Genomic DNA, 20,099 nt, shown 5'->3' on the forward strand with positions numbered 1-20,099 from the left:
GGAATTGCGCCCGGAACGCGCACTTATTTCCTCGGATATGGCGCCTCGATGCGAGACGCTCAACCGAGGATCGTATGCCGGGTTAGCTTCTTCGGAACGACGCCGAGATAGTACGCCCCGTAAAATGAGCAGAACCCTCTTGTGTGTCGTTTATATGGATGGAGACAATACGGTATACCGGTGAAATGAGTTTCTTCGGATAAGTTTGTGCCGGGCGTGCGTGCACGATTTCGCCTCCTGCAAAGAGAATATTTTCAACTATTTTTAGGATAGGGTGAAACTATACGTTACGCCCCGTCGTAGTTTCTGGAAATGAATGCAACGTCGTCTCATTGACGTCCCGCGTTCGTCCAAGCTTTAACGTACAATCGACGTGGTTAGTCACCAAACGACTAAATTGCGTCACTCTATGAAAGTATTCTAAGAAAACACCTTAACGTCCCTAAACATGTGGGGAGTGACATATAAATGTAGGTCTTGCTAGTCATATTGGGTAATGTGTAATATGTAAAGGTAGGTTATTGTTGTAGAAACTACGGAACCTAACCTTAAATATTGTAATATATGAATATTCTCTGCATTCATTTTGCGATTCTATTTTTTAAGAGGGACATTATAAACCACTGAAATCATAAAACGTCCCGGATACATTACAGGTAATATATTCCGGGGAATCCGACATGTATGTTTATTATCCCTATTAAAAACTATTCAAAATTAAAATACAACGTCGATGCGGAGCTCGTGGATAGAACAATTGCTACAAAAGGAAATTACTACTCAATAAGAAATAATTTCACAAGACTCATTTGTTATTAATATATTACACTTAAAAAGTTTCTAATAATTACGTTCTCAGTCATTTCTTGTTATATTTTTAACTTATTTCAGATGTTACCGGAAACACTTATTTGTTAGATTATTTAAGTCGGGGTGTTTTGTCACACGTTCGGGATCTTTTATCCACCATGGTGGTAGCGAAATGCCCCGCACAAGGTTAAGAAAAACATTGTTACTTTATTACTTGTATTACGATCTTAAAAAATTTTAATTTAAAACTTAATAAAGAAACGTCCGTTAATGCTTATTATATACAAGAAATGAACATAGGACATATTATTAACTTTTTACCAATTTTATACTCTTTTAGCCATTATCATCTTGTTTAGAGGTGAGAGCTATGTTTTATGAATATATACAATTTCCCTAAATTCTTTAATCTACGTGTTTAATTGTTTGTCTAGTAAGAACTGTGGTATTCTAGCGACTTTAGACTGCTTGCACGCGTATCCCAAAATCGGCGCCAGCACAGACGTCTTCGCCGGATATAATTCAACACTAAACCTACCAACGATTTATACCCCCATTACAAATAGCATTTAAACCGGCCAATTTGATCGGTTTAAATGCTGGTGGTAGGTTTAGTGTTAATAAATGAGAGCATGTGCCCGTTGTCCGGTACTCTCCATTCCGGCCGAGCGTTGGATTCGGCAAGTCGAACATTGGAACGGCGGCCGTCTTGTCGATTTCAATGTATTCTTCTGTAGATTTACCCACTTTTGCCGAAATTTTCTGGCACCGGTGATCTTGCTCGGATCCTTATTCGACGCTTTCCAACATGCTAAACAGTCCTTTTCTGTCAGGTTGAAAATCAAATCGATAATGGCTACGGCAATGCCGATACATGTGAAAAGTACAATGACCGACGCCGGCTTCGATTTTTCCGGTAACAATGTAAATAAATGAGTTACATTGAGTTCGGTGATGTAAATAAATGAGTTACATTGTTCTGGATAGAATTGGCGATGCCGGTTTGGCTCTCGTTTGCCCTCCTTACTCTGTGGCATCGGATTTCAATTTTCTAATACCTTTTCTCACAATTAGTCAAATAAGAAGTAGATACCTGCCGACCTATTCCCTTGGCTTTGTGGGATGATTTCACTACTTTTTGTATGCAGAAGATTAATGTGGAACCTAAATAGTATTTTTTTTTTAAATGGGAAATTCCCAGCGGTCGTGTACTTAGCGAGATTTTCTTACATAGGCGTTTGTTTTCAAGGGATATATTTTACTTCGAAACTTATTTCTTTGTACGATGAATTCGTCCGATAAAAAGATTTGTATTGGATTGCTTGTTAAACTTGTATACCATTATTACTATACAGGGGCAAAGCAATACAGAAAATAGTTTCTAAATTACAGAGGTTCGATCGAATCTGAAACTAACTCGTGGATCAGCCGTCGGTCTACCCCAATTCTGTCAATCTCGTCGGTATTTCTTGTTAAATATGTACATATACTACAACGGTAATTGGATATTTTAAGATTTACGGTCTCTGAAAATAAGGACGTTGCAAGGAGCCATGGGTTTCGAAATAATTCTTCACCCTCGTTTGTTGTTAAATGCAAAAGTATCTATTATATTAACTAATCAAAATAATTTCTGCCATTTTTTTCCCTACTATGTATTCGTCAGAAAACAAGGCGAGCTCTTTTAATTGCAAATCTGTTGGGTTGATACAAAAATTCGTTCCGTTTTTGGCGCTAGATGGCATTGCAACGAACAGGACGAACTTTTGCAACAATCCAATAATATTTTTTTTATTAATTACCATTCTGAACTCTAGCCAGGGTTGGGTAATTCCCCATTTTTTGAAATTTTTCACGTATATTATGTAACAAAGTAGTATACCGCCGAAAATTGTGAAAAACCAATAAATTACGTTTCCAATATGATGATATATGGCTTCTGTCTTGTTATAAACGTCTTGTAGCACATATGTAAAGACGGACATATTTTAAGCAACAATTACTTAAGTTGCCGCTTGTATTCAAAATTGTTTAGAATTTTACGTTTTCAATATGGCGAATTTCACAGATGCATGATATATGTATTCGCGAGGTTAACGTCTTTTAACGCACATATAAACACGTAAAAATTGTTAAGAAATAATTTATTTGGCGTTTGTGTTCAAATTCTTTCGACTTAACCCTGTTTAATATCAAATCCCTAATTGAATATGTTATTTTCTATTTAAAAAGAAAAGGGCGTAATGTACTTTGCACTCGCGTAGAAAACTAGGGATGTATTATACGTTGCAATATACACCGCCTGTAACCCGAGTGGAAAAATTTCGGGCACAGTTTCCGGTCTAGATAGTGATTAGACGGATACGATCGAGATCATTTAATCTAAACGGTCCGACGAGGTTCCGAACAAGACCCGAACAGACTCAATAGGTGTAACATTTTTCTAAGACATTTGCCAACGGACTGATAAAAACCCGAATGCACTGTGACAAAAATATTACTATTTTATAACATTTATTTCTCTTTTATTCAGACATGGCGTATTAATTCCCCTTCAAAATTTCATAAAGTTACAACATGACGTTATATAAGTATACGTTTCTTAAGAAATTTACAATGAATAGTGATTCACTTTTAAGATATTAAATTTATAATTTTACTATAATCCGATGTGCTAAAAGTGTATGAATTTTATGAATATTTTTAAGAGGGCAGATTTAAGGGGATGTGAAAGTGGCATTCGAGGGGTCAATCGTTTATGATACTTTTTTCTTAACTGAACATACTGAATCGTTTCAATCCTTAAATTGTAAATATAGAGGTTAGAAGGAAGGTCCTGACACCTTTGAAAATTCATTTTTAATAAAAAATTTTTAAAATACCTATGAACAAATTATTAAACAATTCAAATTTCTTGGGTTTTTGGACCTTCCTTATAGCCTTCATTATCACGTTCTGAACTTTGAAACGGTTCGATACATCCAGTTCAAAGAAAAGTTTCATAAACGAGACCTCTGTGTAGCCACTTTCGCGTCACTTTAATTGATGAATGTAATAAGCGAAACATATGATTAAAATAAAGTTTGAGAGAGGCTACTAGGTCGCATCTAACAAACCATAAAAGGTGCTCCACGGGGACAACGATTTTGAGCGTATTTCTCAACCGATTGAGCTCAACAAGTGCTCGTTTTAAAGATAAAATGTTGACGTGTGTTTATATGGGAGCGATTTTCGATCAAGTACCTTCTTCCTAGGTAAAAGGGCATTGAAATTATGTCGTTGCACTTTTTTATATGAAAATAACCATTTATCGAAAATTGCTCCCACATAAATACAGGTCAACGTTTCATCTTCGATATGAGCACTCGTTAAGCTCGATCGGTTTAGAAATACGTTCGGAACCGTTGTCCCCGTGAGGCCCTGCAAAATCACTAGAGTGGTAAGCGCCCTTAAGTTTGGGCGTTTTCTAAATAACATATTTCGATGGTCTAATAAACATATTTATTCACCCTGTTCGTTTGGAATGCCTATATATATCATTTACGAATACTCAATACTACCTACCATTTTATATTGAAATGAGAGGTATCGAAAATATCAAGTAGGTTTCATAGAAATATCACAATTCATATCTTACGATGTTCAAACAACATAAGTGAATATTCGGACTATTATTAACGCTATTTAATTACCTGACCTGCTGAAATGAACTGAACGTTTAACAAAGATATCGAATGAATAAAATATTGTTTTCATTTACAGAGTCGGATTCTGGAAGATGCCTCAATTATGTGCAATTCTTGGTCGCCGAGACATAATGTAAGTAGTTAAGCATTGTGACCTTAATTTTGTAGTACTCTTCCTTCGTTATTTAGATTACGTATTAAAAACGCCATGAGAAATGGCATACCATAATAATGTTTCGATTACACTTAATGCAGATGCTATATATAATATAATAATCCCCCAAGGTTAGATTAATTTCAAATTCGAATCCTGACAAAGATATTAACTAGAAATTTTCGATAACTTATACAATGGAATTACTACGTTATTCGTAAAGATTCCGAGTAATTACTTTTTCCTGGAGAAAATTGAGTAGCATTTCCTGATATTGCATAAACAACAATTTGCTCTTATGTTAAATTCCGAGATAACCTAACAATTGAAACTACATCGAAGTCAACTGTGGCTACATAATACATAAACAAATCTTGTAAAATACTGCAGCTCTCTAGAAAACTTTGCGGATAATTTTACTTTAACGAACGGTTTTTCATTTATCTGCATTTTATATTATTTGCAATTCCGTGTTGTTAGATTAAATCTCTACTCCAAATTTTCATAATTAAATACCAGTGAGGTACAAACGTAGTATATATAAATACAAGAAATATGGAAAATTAAAATATATGATTGTTGATACTGTAACGTTTACACTTTAAATTTGAACTGTGTGTCAAATAAATTTTTAGTAGTATTACAAGCTTTCTTGGAGTAGAAGATTCAAGTATATAATCAGTTTGTTTTTAATAACGTGTAAGACTCTGTTTAAATAAACTATTATTGTTTAATTGTATTATAGTAGTCTAAATTAACTAAATCATATTACGCGTCTGTAAAACCGTTTTCGCAGCGATACCATCGTTACAATATATCTACATATATGCATACAAGTTGTCTCGTAAAACCTTTAAAATAGTATCAACTTATTGTTAATTTTGCACAATTCACAGTAAATGATCCGTTATGTTTACTAGTAACTCTTTGAAATTGTTTTAATTATTCCGAATATATTTTTTAACAATTTAGGATTCATTCCAAGTTAACGCCATACACTCATCAATTAATTTAATGTTGATGGTTTGATTGCAATTCCCAAGGACGCGCACTTAAACAATGATTAAATTTTAATTTGAATTCATTGACAAAAAGGCTCCAATGTTGATGACGATAACATTGATTGTCCTTATACCTGACTTTCTTTATCTGCTCAATTGTGGGTTTTGAAAGACGGAGACGTGATACCTTTTTGGGATGAGACTAGGCAAGTGAGGAGTTAAGTTCCAAAAAGCGCATACCTTCGTATTTTGACCCGCTGATTACGAATGTGATAGTGAAAATTGGCAAAAATGTAATTTTCAAGGTGAAACTGGCCATTTTTCGAACATTTTTATACTTATTCTTTCATTATTACGATTATTACAAGTTGAAGAAATAAAAATTATAACTCTCGTAAAAGTACATCTTTCATCTTATTACATTACATTTACAATTTTTCTGTTAATTTTCCGTTCATTTTGGAAAAAAATGAGATCCATTCCTGAATAACAAAAGTATGACTAACTGCGTGAGATACGAGAAAGAGGAAAGGGAGGAGGGTAGCAAGTGTTACGATAGGTTATATTTTTGGGAGGATCTGGGGAAAAAAGTTTGAACCCCTAGCCACGCAAAAAATACTCGGGGTAGTTTAAATTATTTATATAATCGAGAGGAAGGAATGGCGGCGCAGCCCCCCTCCCCCGTATGAACTTTAATTCACTAAAAGATGGCGCGTTCGTCTAAAATTTGCTGCCCTCGTTTAAGTTGGTAGCATTGTCTGTCATGCAGTGTTGTATTCTCCGCAGCGAAAGATCTACTGCCAATTATACCGCAGTAATTCAGGAATGTATCCCGTTTTCTCGAAAAGTAACGCTTTTAGTGAAAACAAATAACATTAGAAAAACATGACACGTAACGTCTACCGAATTTCAAACATTTTGCATCTATTAAAAATGCTATTATAACTCTAGAATATCGGTAGCTGCCTTCTGAGTGTATTTATGACAATTACCGCATTGAGTTCGGTCTTCGTCATTGTCTTTTAACAAGGAAACATTCCCAAGTGTCCGCCCCCGATCTTATTGATTTCCATATACGTTGAAGAATACAAAAATCTAAGAGACACGTGTTTTTTTATATCTGCAATGGTCCACATTTAAGGGGTGAAACAACCCCCCAAAGTTTGGCGAAAATTCAATTTCTATAACAATTTTCGTAGAAGCAATGGAGGGATTTCGACGAAACTTGGTATAAACGTATTCCGTATAAGGACGGTGAAAACACAATATTGTCCAGCTATGCTACACCCCCCTAAGGGGGTGAACTACCCTTCAGGCGACATTTTTTTGTAATATCTAATAAACAAGCACTCCTACTTAAGTTCCACTTACGCGATGTGATTGCTCACAAAAAATGAAAAATCCGTGTTTTTTGCTTTTTACCAATAAACATTTACACAACGGTTGTAAACAATGAATGTAGGTGGTATACGGGTATATTCCGAGTAGCTTTATTGGGTTATATCGTGACCAATTTTACCGTTTCACCAAGGAGATTGTATTACTAGTTGGAAACGGATGATTGAGTCATCGGATCTGTTGAGAAACTATTTTAGTCTCTTAAACTTTTTTTTAAATTTATTTATAAATAATTGCATGCTATGAAAACCAAGGACATTTTGAGGAATAAGCACGTTCACAAGATTTATGTACAATGAATTGGTCACGATGTAATCCAATATAGCTAGTCAAAATATACCCGTATACCACCTACATTCATTGTTTACAACCGATGTATAAATGTTTAATGGCAAAAAGCAAAAAACACGTATTTCTTCATTTTTTGTGAGTAATCACATCGCGTAAGTGGGACTTAAATAGGAATGCTTGTTTAATAGATATTACAAAAAAATGTCACTTGAAGGGTAGTTCACCTTCTTGGGGGGGTGTAGCATTGCTGGACAATATTGTGTTTTCACCGTCCTTATACGGAATACGTTTATCCCAAGTTTCGTCGAAATCCCTCCATTGCTTCTACGAAAATTGTTATAAAAATCGAATTTTCCCAAAACCTTGGGGGGTAGTTTCACCCCTTAAATGTGGACCATTGCAGATATAAAAAAACACGTGTCTCTTAGATTTCTGTGTTCTTCAACATATATTAAAATCAATAAGATCGGGGGCGGGAATGTTTCATTCTAAGCGAACTATATAGACCGTCTGTCTGACTCTCCTTGCTTGACTTTTTTCGTTGATATGTCTGTTTAAATTTTATTTTTAAGTTTTTCGTTTACGCTTTAGCTTTTTCTTTGGTTTCTTTTCTGTCATAAATTTATAGGGAAATGAATTAAGGATTTCACATCTTGCAGACTTCCGTTTTCGTGCTAACAGATCGTTTTTTCGTAGCGTCAGGCAGAAAAACAATTTTAGAATGTTATCCTAAATATTTTGTATACTGCTTATTGGCGGTAAAACGTTTAATGTATCCTCAATGGTATACCTAGATACAATCTTCGGAGCATTAGAAGATTGCACAGATCCTTTCTGCCAAATTCGAAATCAGGTCGCTCGTTTATGGCATTTCTTTCTATTCTTCTTTTTTTTTCTCTTTTTGGCGAAAAATATTTATTTCCTCTTGAAAACAAAAACAATTTTAAACAGAAGCACGACCAGACAATATTAATATGTTAAGCGTCCGGGATTAGGGGACAATATTTTATCCGGTACTAGGCGAAACTATAGCCAAAATATTATCCGGCTACTTAAACATAAATATTAAATATGCAAAATCCTTAATTAAATGTTTGTTCTAGCAAACGAAATCGGTCAAATACTTCCTGAACCACATAAAAATTCATATACAACATTGCAACTCATGACAACCTCCCAGGTATAGCAGTTGCACAAAATTACACGATAAAATGTCTTCTCGCTCAAATGAACAATTTACTATTTTCAGACAGGGTATTTTCGTCATCGGAACGTATTGAAAGATGCACATATTTTATTTCGTCCCGTCTTCCCTTTCGCACTTACACATTGCTTTGTCGCATTTCTAGTCTAGCAGATAGTACGGAATAATTTCTAAATGTTTTGTTGAAATATTTGCTAAATATTTCAAGCGACAGATTAGTTAAGATATATAAAATATTTGTTAAAACTCTAAATGACATATTTGGTTCTAATAATTTATAAACATACATCGAAATTATATTTTTTAATTTATGAACATGTAATAAAAATACATTTTTTTCTTTACGATTATTATCGAATACTTCATTTGGTATTAAAAAACTCGACACATTTTGGCAATATTTTTGTTCCGCTATTTCATTATAAGAACGAAACATGTGACTGATTTTTAATATTTTTGAAACGTTTATAATGTTTTAGGCAGGTAATATTAAAAAAATACTTATATTAAAATGAATCGAAATGTTTTGAATATTTGTAAGAAAAATATTACGAAAACACGTGGAAGTAATATTATACCAATATTTCAAGTGTCTGGTAAATATTTACAAAATGTACGATATTACTAAACGTACGGTAATCAGCTGGTCAAAGTATGTAAGCATACAGGTACTTTGCCTACTGAAGTTTCAAATTAATCGGAGATATGCGCCTCTCGGACTTTAGTCCCAAGTTACGTAAATTAAAAGCAGGCAGATGTTCCAAAATATTTGAAATGCTTACGCGAAAAATGTGGAAACTCTGGTGGAAAGGGGGAGTGGCTTAAAGTGGCCCTAGAGTTTCAGGACATCGGCTAAAAGGTTAGCATGCGTTTAATAATTAAGGGTTTTACTATGGGTGCTGAAAATGACTAAATAACGTTGAGGTGATCAGGTACAGTGGACGAGAAATCTTCAAAATATAACATTCAAAGATTTGCCCAAATTTAAGGTGAAGTGAAACACGTCGAGAAACTTGATCAACGTCGATAAAGAAGATTTTTCTAAATGCCTACGTTGCCAACGTTCGTTTTTATATTGACTGGGTCGAATTATATTGGGTATTGTACCAAATGGCATATTCCACCTGTCGTTTTCGTACAATAATTATAAAGAAATCGAAGTAAAACTCCAGAAATCCTCTGGATTCATGCCTTCTGGGGCCCTAATTGACTACAGAGGGACCCCTTGCACCATCTGTGATTTCGAGGTCAATTAAATTTTCACTCCGAGACCTCGTATTACCATCGTTTTAGCAAAGCAGCGCATACAACACTTTTTTTGCCTTTATCCCGTTCAAACGCGAGTTTATCGATTACCAGAGTGTTCTAAATTGTCGTAAAATTGTCCTGACCCTTTCGTCTCTCATATCAGAGCCTTCGATAATTGTAAATTAATTGAAAATCAGAGCTCGACGCCATTTTGGTTCTGGTCTGGGCTAAGCTAAAAAATTGTTTCCAAAAATCCAAATTTTGAATGTGTCAGGACAATTCTTAGATGATCAGGAGTTATGTGTCAAAGTTTCGGACAGTTTGGTCTAATACCCTTAAAAAAAGTGTTGTATTCGAATCGACTGATTTGAAGAATGTTTCACTTCACCTTAAGCTCCTCGAACGTGGGGCAGGATTATAATATAGAAGTATTTCAATTAGATGATCCAAACTCGGCCTCAACCTAGCGTCCGGTGCATTGTGAAACAAAAATGAATTGTTCATTCGATGTAAACAATAAGAAGATATTACAATGTGATTACAGAAGGCCTACAAGGGATGATATATTTTCTGGTATCTACAAGGTTACAAAAGTTCCATTTACCGTATAGGACATCGTACGATATTTCGCATAAAAATTATAATCGGTAAGATTATCAAACGCATACAATATTTATCTCCTTCGAAACGGTCAACGCGAAATAGCCGCCCTTGTAATGACGCCAGAGAAAAATAAAAAGGAAGTATTAGAGGAGGAACCGCAGAGACGAGGCGGTAGAAGAGCCGATGTCGCTATTCCGCCAAACTCCCCATAATACGTATGCTTTACGAAGCCACGTAGTTACCGTAGCACACCACACATAAACTCGCTAACTCGTGGTTACGATTATGGGGCAGGAGTAAATTGATTATTTAGATATACGAGGAGGTGGCGCGGACCGGTTGAGTGCCGTAAAAAGAGTCAAGTGTCGTTTATGCTTTCTCGTGGATACGGGGAAACGCGACTGTAGCTGCGGCACCGTCTATGAACCACCCAGGACACCAAAATGTCCTGCATGGTCGACTCTCTTCGCCATTTCGTTACCCCCCTTCCGCGCTGTCAGCTCTTAAATCGTTAAAAAGGGACACTCGTCCTCGATTACAGGAGTTTGTAACATATGCTGCGCAATTTTTCTGCAACGTGCGTGTTTAACTACTTATAAATGTGCAGATAAATATACCCCAAAAGAAACACCTTCGGCGTTAAGGGCGCTCACCACTTTAGCGATTTTGCAGGGCCTCACGGGGACAACGATTCCGAACGTATTTCTAAACCGATCGAGCTTAACGAGTGCTCATATCGAAGATGAAATGTTGACCTGTGTTTATATGGGAGCGATTTTCGATAAGTGGTCATTTTCATATAGAAAAGTGCAACGACATAATTTCAATGCCCTTTTACCTAGGAAGGAGGTGCTCGATCGAAAATCGCTCCCATATAAACACACGTCAACATTTTATCTTTAAAACGAGCACTCGTTGAGTTCAATCGGTTGAGAAATACGCTCAAAATCGTTGTCCCCGTGGAGCACCTTTTTCAGGATTTTCGAGTTTCTAGCGAGGAATTTGGGCATTCCTTAGCAACCGTTGCCGACTCTAGGCGGAGCGTCAAACTGGCGTGTGCGTGCGGCCGGGGATCACACCCGTTTCGGCGCCTAGTCCAGAGGCGTCTAGCCGTTGCGTGAGTCCTATACGTGCAAAATACGCACACATTTTTCGCCCGTTGTTAAACATCGCCCATTATGCGTCGCGTCTTCCTCATCCGAGCGAAAAAGTACGTTTTGGTTACCTCCCACCGAATTCGATGCGGATGCCATCTAGCGGTGGAAGTCATGGTCCCCACTTTGTTGGTGAACGCCGTTAAAGACCTTGCGTCAAATATATTTATGTACGAGTTTACGTTTTTATCCATAATACCCATAAAAATAATCGTACTCCCAAATATAATTAAATCAATTACTTTTGCCAATGTTCTGTGCGCGACGGTCATGCATTTTAAATTCATCGCGGCCTTAGAAATGTCTGAGAACTTTCCAGGAAGGGACTTGTTGCCTGCTCGGGCCAATCGGGCCATTTACCAATTTAGCAATTTTCTCCCTCCGAAATCCGTTCGTAAATTTTAGTTTTCTACGATATTGTTATATCGCCCCGTACGTCCCATCGCGGAGATTTGGGGTTCTTTAGAATTTTCTCGGGTTGACGTCCCTATTCTTTACCGTCGTACCTTTTTTAACTTTACCGCTAACACGGGCGTGCAGCATGCACACGGGCACACAGCACGTTTTTCCATCTCCTCGGTAAACAGAAAATTTCCGTTTTCACCCAACCGTATTGAACAGCTATCGACCAATCATGAGGCCGACTACTCGATTTTAACCGCCCTTCTTAAAATCAGTTAGCCAATCGCTATGTAAGAAATATGCTACTTTTTCTCCTCAAAAAATGTAATGCGACCGGAGGAGGAATCTTGTATTTTTTCGGTAAGTCAGTCTCTCCTCTCTCCCAGACTTTATCATCGCTTTTGTAACTGTTATCGGTATTCACGCGTGAAGAGCTGACAAAATTCAAAGAGTCATTCGTCAATCTAATGTTGTATTAAATTCAAGTTTTGTTTGTTCGCAACAAGTCTCACTTCATTCGGGTACGTTTCTTCTTTCACGTGAACAGTTGTATGAATATCCCATTTTGCAATTCTAATTGCAAAAACAATCGGGATTCATACAACAACTGCCCGGCGAACTTGTCGGGCAGAACAGCCAAATTTCAGAGCTTTGCGCGTTATAACTATACAGCGAATTGAATTTATTTCCCGTTATAAATATCCTTAAAAATGTGTCCACAAAATGAAGATCAACTTCCACAGTTAATAAAATTATTGTCCTTAAAGAAAGAGTGCCGAATTTATACCAAATTGGTACGTCTCAATCATCCGCAAAGAAAGCGATGAGACCACTTATTTTTGTCAAATACGTGCATTTATTCGTATGGTCGACAAAAATTACAGTCAATGCTGATTGTTTCTACAACAACAACAACAACAACAACAATAATAACGACACACCAATATCACGTAGAAAATACTCAATCTAAATAAAACAGACGACATGTCCTCATCCCCAGCAAAAGATAGTGAAATCGGATCCTTTTTTTCGTATATGCGCCGCGCTTTTTGCATGCACAAATAAAATGCAAATCTAAAATTAAAAAAAAAACGATTTTGTAAGCTTCATTACGCCGTAATTGTAGGTATTTCTTCCTAATTATTTGTACGAAATTGCAAATAAATATGTAAGGGGGCTCGCCAAATTGTTTTTTTAATTTTTGTTTGCACTTCATTGGAAAACAAACTCATTTGATTCGACCTTTACGTGGTTATAGCAGGCAGTACCCTGCCAAAAGTTATTGATTTAATTATTTTTGTATTTACGATCATTATGTTATGAATCAGTTTTGTAAGTATTAATTGTAAGGATAAAAATGTACATTTGTACATAAATATATTTGATGCAAGGTTTTTAACGCCGACGGTGTTCTTAAGGGATTTCACTTTTTTGTAATCTGTAGAATGATTTCTTGTTATTAAATGATAGATATGATCGAAGTATAGGGTCTCAATACTTTTTATAACACAATTGTTGTTAATACTCGGATGCGTTCAATGTTTATTATATGATGATCTTATATCATATTCTTATTCCCATCTAATAACTACATTTGAAGAGATATTTCATTATTATTTTTAATTTTTCTCTTTCTCCTTCTCTTTCTTTTCAGGAATTCATGTCCCTTTTTAATTGTCTTTTTAGTAACTCACTTTCCTATTTAATAATTCATTTTTATTTTTATTTTTAACTTCTCCTTTCAATAACTTTCACGTTTGTAATTAATTCATCCTTTTGCTTTATAAATAAAAAATGTGTAAAATAAAAAAGTGTTTCTCTCTCCTTAACAATAAAGAATGGATCAATAACTATACTGCAGTAAATCTAGTAGGGAGATTGATTCTAACGAAGAATAATAGTAGCATCGTTATAATGTTAATTTTATTCTATTCGTTGTGATCATTTAAATCATAAGAACATTTCGTTATTTCACTGTACAAAATTATTTAAAAATGTATATTTATTTAAAAATTAATAATAGAGAATTGAAAGGAAGGGATTAGTAATTACTAATGTTTATTTTCATTTTAACACTTGACCAGGTCTCATAGTCAATGTCCATGAAATGATCCGAGGCAATACCATATTTTTCTTCACCTTACAGGATTTATATCAGTACCACAATTGCACGAGAATGAAGGTTATTGCTGAAAATACTTGTTGAAAAATTGAAGGTATTGATAGCATACTGCATCTCTAATTTTAAGTCAATTTGACAAGTGAAAATATTTTTTCAGCTCATCAAAGAATCAACACTCTCGTTATTATTAAAAACACAAATACCTTGAAGTAGAAATAAAGAATATCATTAACTTGATGTATAGTGGTCGACTTCAGTTTAGTTACGTTACAAGTTAACGACACTTTGGTATTAATGTGGTATCGATGATTCACTTTATCATCATCAAGTATTTTGCAATAATTCTGCTACCAGTGGTAGTGGTATCGATCCATTCAGATTAAGAATAAATATGGTATTGCTTTAGATTGGTTTATGGACCAAATAAATAATACTTTCAATAAAAATACTATCCAGATGTACCAGTCAAATAACAGTCCTATTATCTTCACGATGTTGTCCGTAATAAAATAGGAAGTTCCATATGAAATTCAATTAACTTCCCAGCATTGTTTATAAGAGATAAACTTAATTATTATAGCAGGGTGGGTTTAAGACAAAATACGCACATACGTGTTTATACAGCTATAAAACATTTATTCACAATTTCAAATACAAACATCAAGGAAGAAGCCGAACCTCAACGGGTTAAAGTGAAGTGAAACCCCCTTCAAATCACTCCTGATCATCTAAGAATTGTCCTGACACATTCAAAATTTGGATTTTTTGAAAAAATTGTTTAACTTAGCGCAGACCAGAGCCAAAATATGCGTCGAGCTCTCTCTCTCTCTCTCTCTCATATTTCGAACAATATACAATTATCGAAGACTCCGATATGAGAAACGAAAGGGTCAGGACAATTTTTCGACAATTTGGAACACTCTGGTAATCGATAAACTCGCATTTGAACGGGATAAAGGCAAAAAAGTGTTGTATGCGTTTCTATGCTAAAACGATGGGAATACGAGGTCTCGGAGTGAAAATTTAATTGACCTAGAAATCACAGATGGCGCAGGGGGTCCCTCTGCAGTCAATTAGAGTTCTAGAAAGCACGAATCCAGAGGATTTCTGGAGTTTTACTTCGATTTCTTGATATTTATTGTACTAAAACGTCAGGTGGCGTATGCCATTTGGTACAATATCCAATATGATTCGACCCAGCTGTCAATATAAAAGCCAACGTCGGCAACGTGGGCATTTAGAAAAATCTTCTTTATCGACGTCGATCGAGTTCCTCGACGTGTTTCACTTCACCTTAACTGTCGAACACTACTGCCATGGAGCAGAAGTCGTGTCCCGAATTAAGTCAACTCAGTTTGCCTCGGTCAGAAGAGGACAATTTTCATTGGTTTTCGACCTCGACGCGCTCAGAGAAACAGGCAAAGTGTCCATTACTCTGTACTTCGGGAAACTACAACTCGTTTTATACCAGTTAAAAAATTACGGTAGCACGGTAAATAGGCAAAATCCGCCGTGAACTATTTTATTGTCTAATTAATATCAAAATAACCCAATAGACAAGGCCTGTTAACAAACATACGCTGGGCACCGCCATAGGACTCTAAGGAAATAGCCAAAGAGGAGTTTCCTACCTAAGGGGACAAAAAACACGTATGACAGCAACGACGATAAGAATGGTAATACCTGAATACGTTGAGCGAACAAAACCTGACCATGAAAATCTTTAAAGCGCTTTTATATGAACAAAATGGCATCAATAGATCTGAAAAAGAAGGTAGGGTAACTGCGAGAACAATTAATAGTTATATATTTCAGTCGTTAATCATGAAGAAATCTTAGACACGGAGGTATTATTACAAGTTTAGCATACTCAAACTTGGTGTTAAGGATTTGTTGGCGTTTGTGAAAAACATATATGTAGCATCGCGCATATCTACGTATGTATGTACAAATGCATTTGACGCGAAACTCTTCCCAGTTTCCTGATCGATCAGAACTCTACGTGATTAAACATATAAACATTTATTTTGTACAATACAAATTCTTTTATTTTAATTGATATTGTATATATGATTTCAAAACTAGATAATGTTGGACAATCTTAGCTCAAGTTCAGTACATACATTTTTCTACACTATTCCCTGGATCTTCCCTCGTACGTACACCTTATACAACAATGCTGTAGTTACTATTAATTCAAATCACCTTCGATGTATCGGAAATATATCGAGGACGACCCTGCATCTTCTCGGAGACGCAACTTTAATATTTCCGTACATATATACATGTGTCGGCCTTGCATATACTTGTACTCTGTCTTCTAGAAATATGCCAATGTAAACTCGAGTACACTTTGACAAAACTTATTCCAGGACTCCGGTGTTTTTGCAGCCTGGATATTGTAAATATTTAAATCTAACTGTCGTCTTCGATCAGATATATTTAAGTCGCTGCCCGAGCAAGACAATTTGGGACAAAGAATAAATTATTTTAGGAGATTCCTACCAAGTATCGATCGATATCCAGTCCAAGTTGGAAAATCATGATTTTATCCAATGATTTTAATCACTTTACCTAGGCTCTCATCGGCTCAATTTTGGCATTACACCTTGTGGGGTGAAATTGATGTTTCCCATGAATGGAATATAAAACTTATTGTTTTTTTATTACCTATACGTCACGATGTTCCTATCCGAAACTGTACAGACTATATTAATCAGAAAATGAACGTCAACTACAAGTTAATATAACATGTTTAATTGCACATTTGGTTTATTGAATATTAAACATAAAAATAATAATAAGTTGGAGTAATTTTATCTAATGAATTTATGATACGATTAATTTAAATTATGAATCTTTAAACATCAACGTTCAATATTAATATCGACCTTATCGTATATTGAGAATGTAATATTTTTTTATTACTTAACCATCCTAGAACGTACGAGCTGGAATTGCTGTACGGCCGTTAAAAATTCAGTTTTCATTTATATTTTTAGGTAATGATTACTAAAACAATAAATCTTTTCAACAAAATTAACATGACAATATGTGGAGAAAGGTATAAGGCATTAGATACCTGATAGAAACAGCGGTACTTCACAAAACTTTGTGACTGGAAGGTTGAACGGTGCAATCAAATTGTATAAATTTTACTCGGGAATATTGCACATCGACCTCAGTGGATCATAGTGTTATGCCGCGGAGGGTGATGGGTTTCATCTCGAAGAACGATTAACCCTTTCTTGGCATTGGACCTCTTTTTTATTATGCACAATGTTTACGTTCTAGCTTAGTTTTTAAAATGGCGTCAAGCTCTTATATTTCGATAAATATACCATTATTGAAGGCTCTTATGTGAGAAACGAAAGTATCAGAACAATTGAACAACAATTTAGAACATTTTAGTAATCGAGAAACTCGCTATTGAATGGGATAAAGTAAAAAAGAGCGTCTTATGCGCTGCTATGCTGAAACGAAGGTAATGCGACGTCTCGGAGACAAAATTTAGTTAGCACTGAAATCACAGATGGCGCAGAATGGCACTCTGCAGTCAATTAGGGCATCGAAAAACATGGATCCTGGGGATTTCTGGAGTTTTACTTCGATGTCATTGCAATTATTGTACGGAAAAGGTATATGGAGTATGCTATTCAAGACAATACTTAATATATTCGACACAGCTGTCGGTATAAATACGAACATGGGGAACGTAGGTGTTTAGGAAAATCATTTCTACCGACATCGATCAAATTTCTCGGCGTGTTTCCCTTCACCTTAAAACAGCTTTCCATTTCTAAAGAAGTTTGAATTTCTATAACTCGGAGTTTATTAGGTACTCCTGATAAGTAATAGAAAAAACACCTTTATGTTGTACGTATATGAAAAACTATATCCGAGATTCTAAATGAAAGAACAAATCAATGTATATTGAAATATTGACTGCTTACTTATCTTGGTCAGTTCCTACAAAATGTCGTCCTTTTCTAAACGGCATTGCTTTCCAAAGGGGACAGCTTTTCAAGAGCACTACCATCTTCTGTTCAGAAATAAAAGCTGGAAATATTCTTGCTATTCTAGCATTTTCTGTTAAATTCATCAGCAAATCTCTTGTCGACCGATCGACATAAATTCAAAGTGAAACTTAATTCAATAGTAAGATCCAACATTAATTGCCATGATTTGAACGTTGATCTAGAAAGATCGGCAGATATTTTTCATTAAATTGTAGCATCATCTGCCGCGATCATCAGTCACCATTCTCGCGTAGACTCATGATTTACGAACTCCCGCAAACTCCGAGAACCACCCCGGGAAGGTCAGGGTTACAAATGGAGAAGCACCCCGAGAGCTTGGGCGTAGTAATTCAATTGTAATTGACTAATCCTTAACAGGCCGAGACGTGAGACATGTTTAGCCTTGGGGTCAGAACGTGGCAACGGCGAAAAAATGACTCTATTAGTCCTGGCTAACGGGGCTGGGGAAGCAGCAACAAGTTTGCCAAACAACGGGGTGCTAACCGGTCGTTCTAACGAGAGCAATCCGTATCCAATGTTGGTAACTCCGTTGCTTCTGGTTTCCTCCATCTAGGGGAAAGCGTCGGTTAAGCTCTTCGTCTCCTCCCCTTGCAATGGCGCCCCATGTATCCCGTTAACGCTCTCGCCTTAAGCCCGAAAAGTACCTTTATTTTCCGCCTCTCTTCCGTCCACGGGACAAATACCAGCCGGGATTTATCGCCCCGTTAACGCCTACTCTAAGTGTTACATCTATCTCCATGAGGTTGCCGGCGAATGGGCACAATTCAAAAATTAAGCCCTCCATCTGCTCCTCTAAGCTCCTCTTTCTTGGCGATGACCGCAGATCTCTCCTTTCGAATATCCACGATGGTAAACGTCATGTGCTGTACAAGTATAAACTAAACTTATTGCTAATAACTCGTTTCACTCCCCTACGAATAATTTCATTTGTTTTCCATTGGAAGGACGTGCCTTGTAGTCCCATTACGAGATAGATAATTTCTTGCTGTTAAGGTGAAGTGAAACATCCTTCAAATCAGTCGATTCGAATACAACACGTTTTTTTAAGGGTATTAGACCAAACTGTCCGAAACTTTGACACATCACTCCTGCTCATCTAAGAATTGTTCTGACACATTCAAAATTTGGATTTTTCAGACAAATTTTTTAACTCAGTCCAGACCAGAACCAAAATGGCGTCGAGCTCTCATATTTCGATCGATATATAATTATCGAAGGCTCTGATATGAGAATCGAAAGGGTCAGGACAATTTTACGACAATTTAGAACACTCTGGTAATCGATAAACTCGCATTTGAACGGGATAAAGGCAAAAAAAGTGTTGTATGCGCTTCTTTGCTAAAACGATGGGAATACGAGGTCTCGGAGTGAAAATTTAATTTACCTAGAAATCACGGATGGCGCAGGGGGTCCCTCTGCAGTCAATTAGGGCCCCGGAAGGCATGAATCCAGAGGATTTCTGGAGTTTTACTTCGATTTCTTTCTAATTATTGTACGAAAACGACAGGTGGAATATGCCATTTGGTATAATACACAATATAATTCGACCCAGCTGTCAATATAAAAACGAACGTCGGCAACGTAGGCATTTAGAAAAATCTTCTTTATCGACGTTGATCAAGTTCCTTGACGTGTTTCACTTCACCTTAACTGCTAGATACCTTCTTGAAGGGAAGCTTCTTTAGACACGGTAGGGCGAGTTCGCTGCTTGGAGGACTTAAAATGATACGAAAGACCCCGTAATATTTAATTGACGTCGATAAATAAAATTCATCTATATCTTTTTCGCGGAAACGGCGTTTTAGATATTCAAGTGGTAACATAAGTTGGCACGCTAAGTTACCGACACTTATATTTACGTTGAAGACAGCGTTGTATCATTTGATTGAAGTGATACATTTAGACAATATTTGAACATGGATAGGGCAAGACACGCTTTCGAGAAAGAGTAACTTGGTATTTATGACCTTGGCTAGGGTGTTTTGA

The 20,099-nt window shown here is 36.1% G+C and overlaps 1 protein-coding gene across 1 annotated transcript in view; it reads left to right on the plus strand.

The window, feature by feature from the left end:
* Positions 1-4,578: 4,578 nt before the first annotated feature.
* LOC105696166 (inhibitory POU protein) overlaps positions 4,579-20,099 on the plus strand; it is a 46,879-nt gene continuing 31,358 nt past the window's right edge. The window contains exon 1 of the mRNA XM_012418404.1: positions 4,579-4,629. Coding sequence (XP_012273827.1) covers positions 4,600-4,629 — 30 coding nt within the window. The 5' untranslated portion in view covers positions 4,579-4,599. The remainder of the gene's footprint in view (positions 4,630-20,099) is intronic.

Source organism: Orussus abietinus, unplaced genomic scaffold (genome assembly GCF_000612105.2).
Source record: "Orussus abietinus isolate OABI.00-Male unplaced genomic scaffold, Oabi_2.0 scaffold248, whole genome shotgun sequence".
Lineage (NCBI taxonomy): Eukaryota > Metazoa > Arthropoda > Insecta > Hymenoptera > Orussidae > Orussus > Orussus abietinus.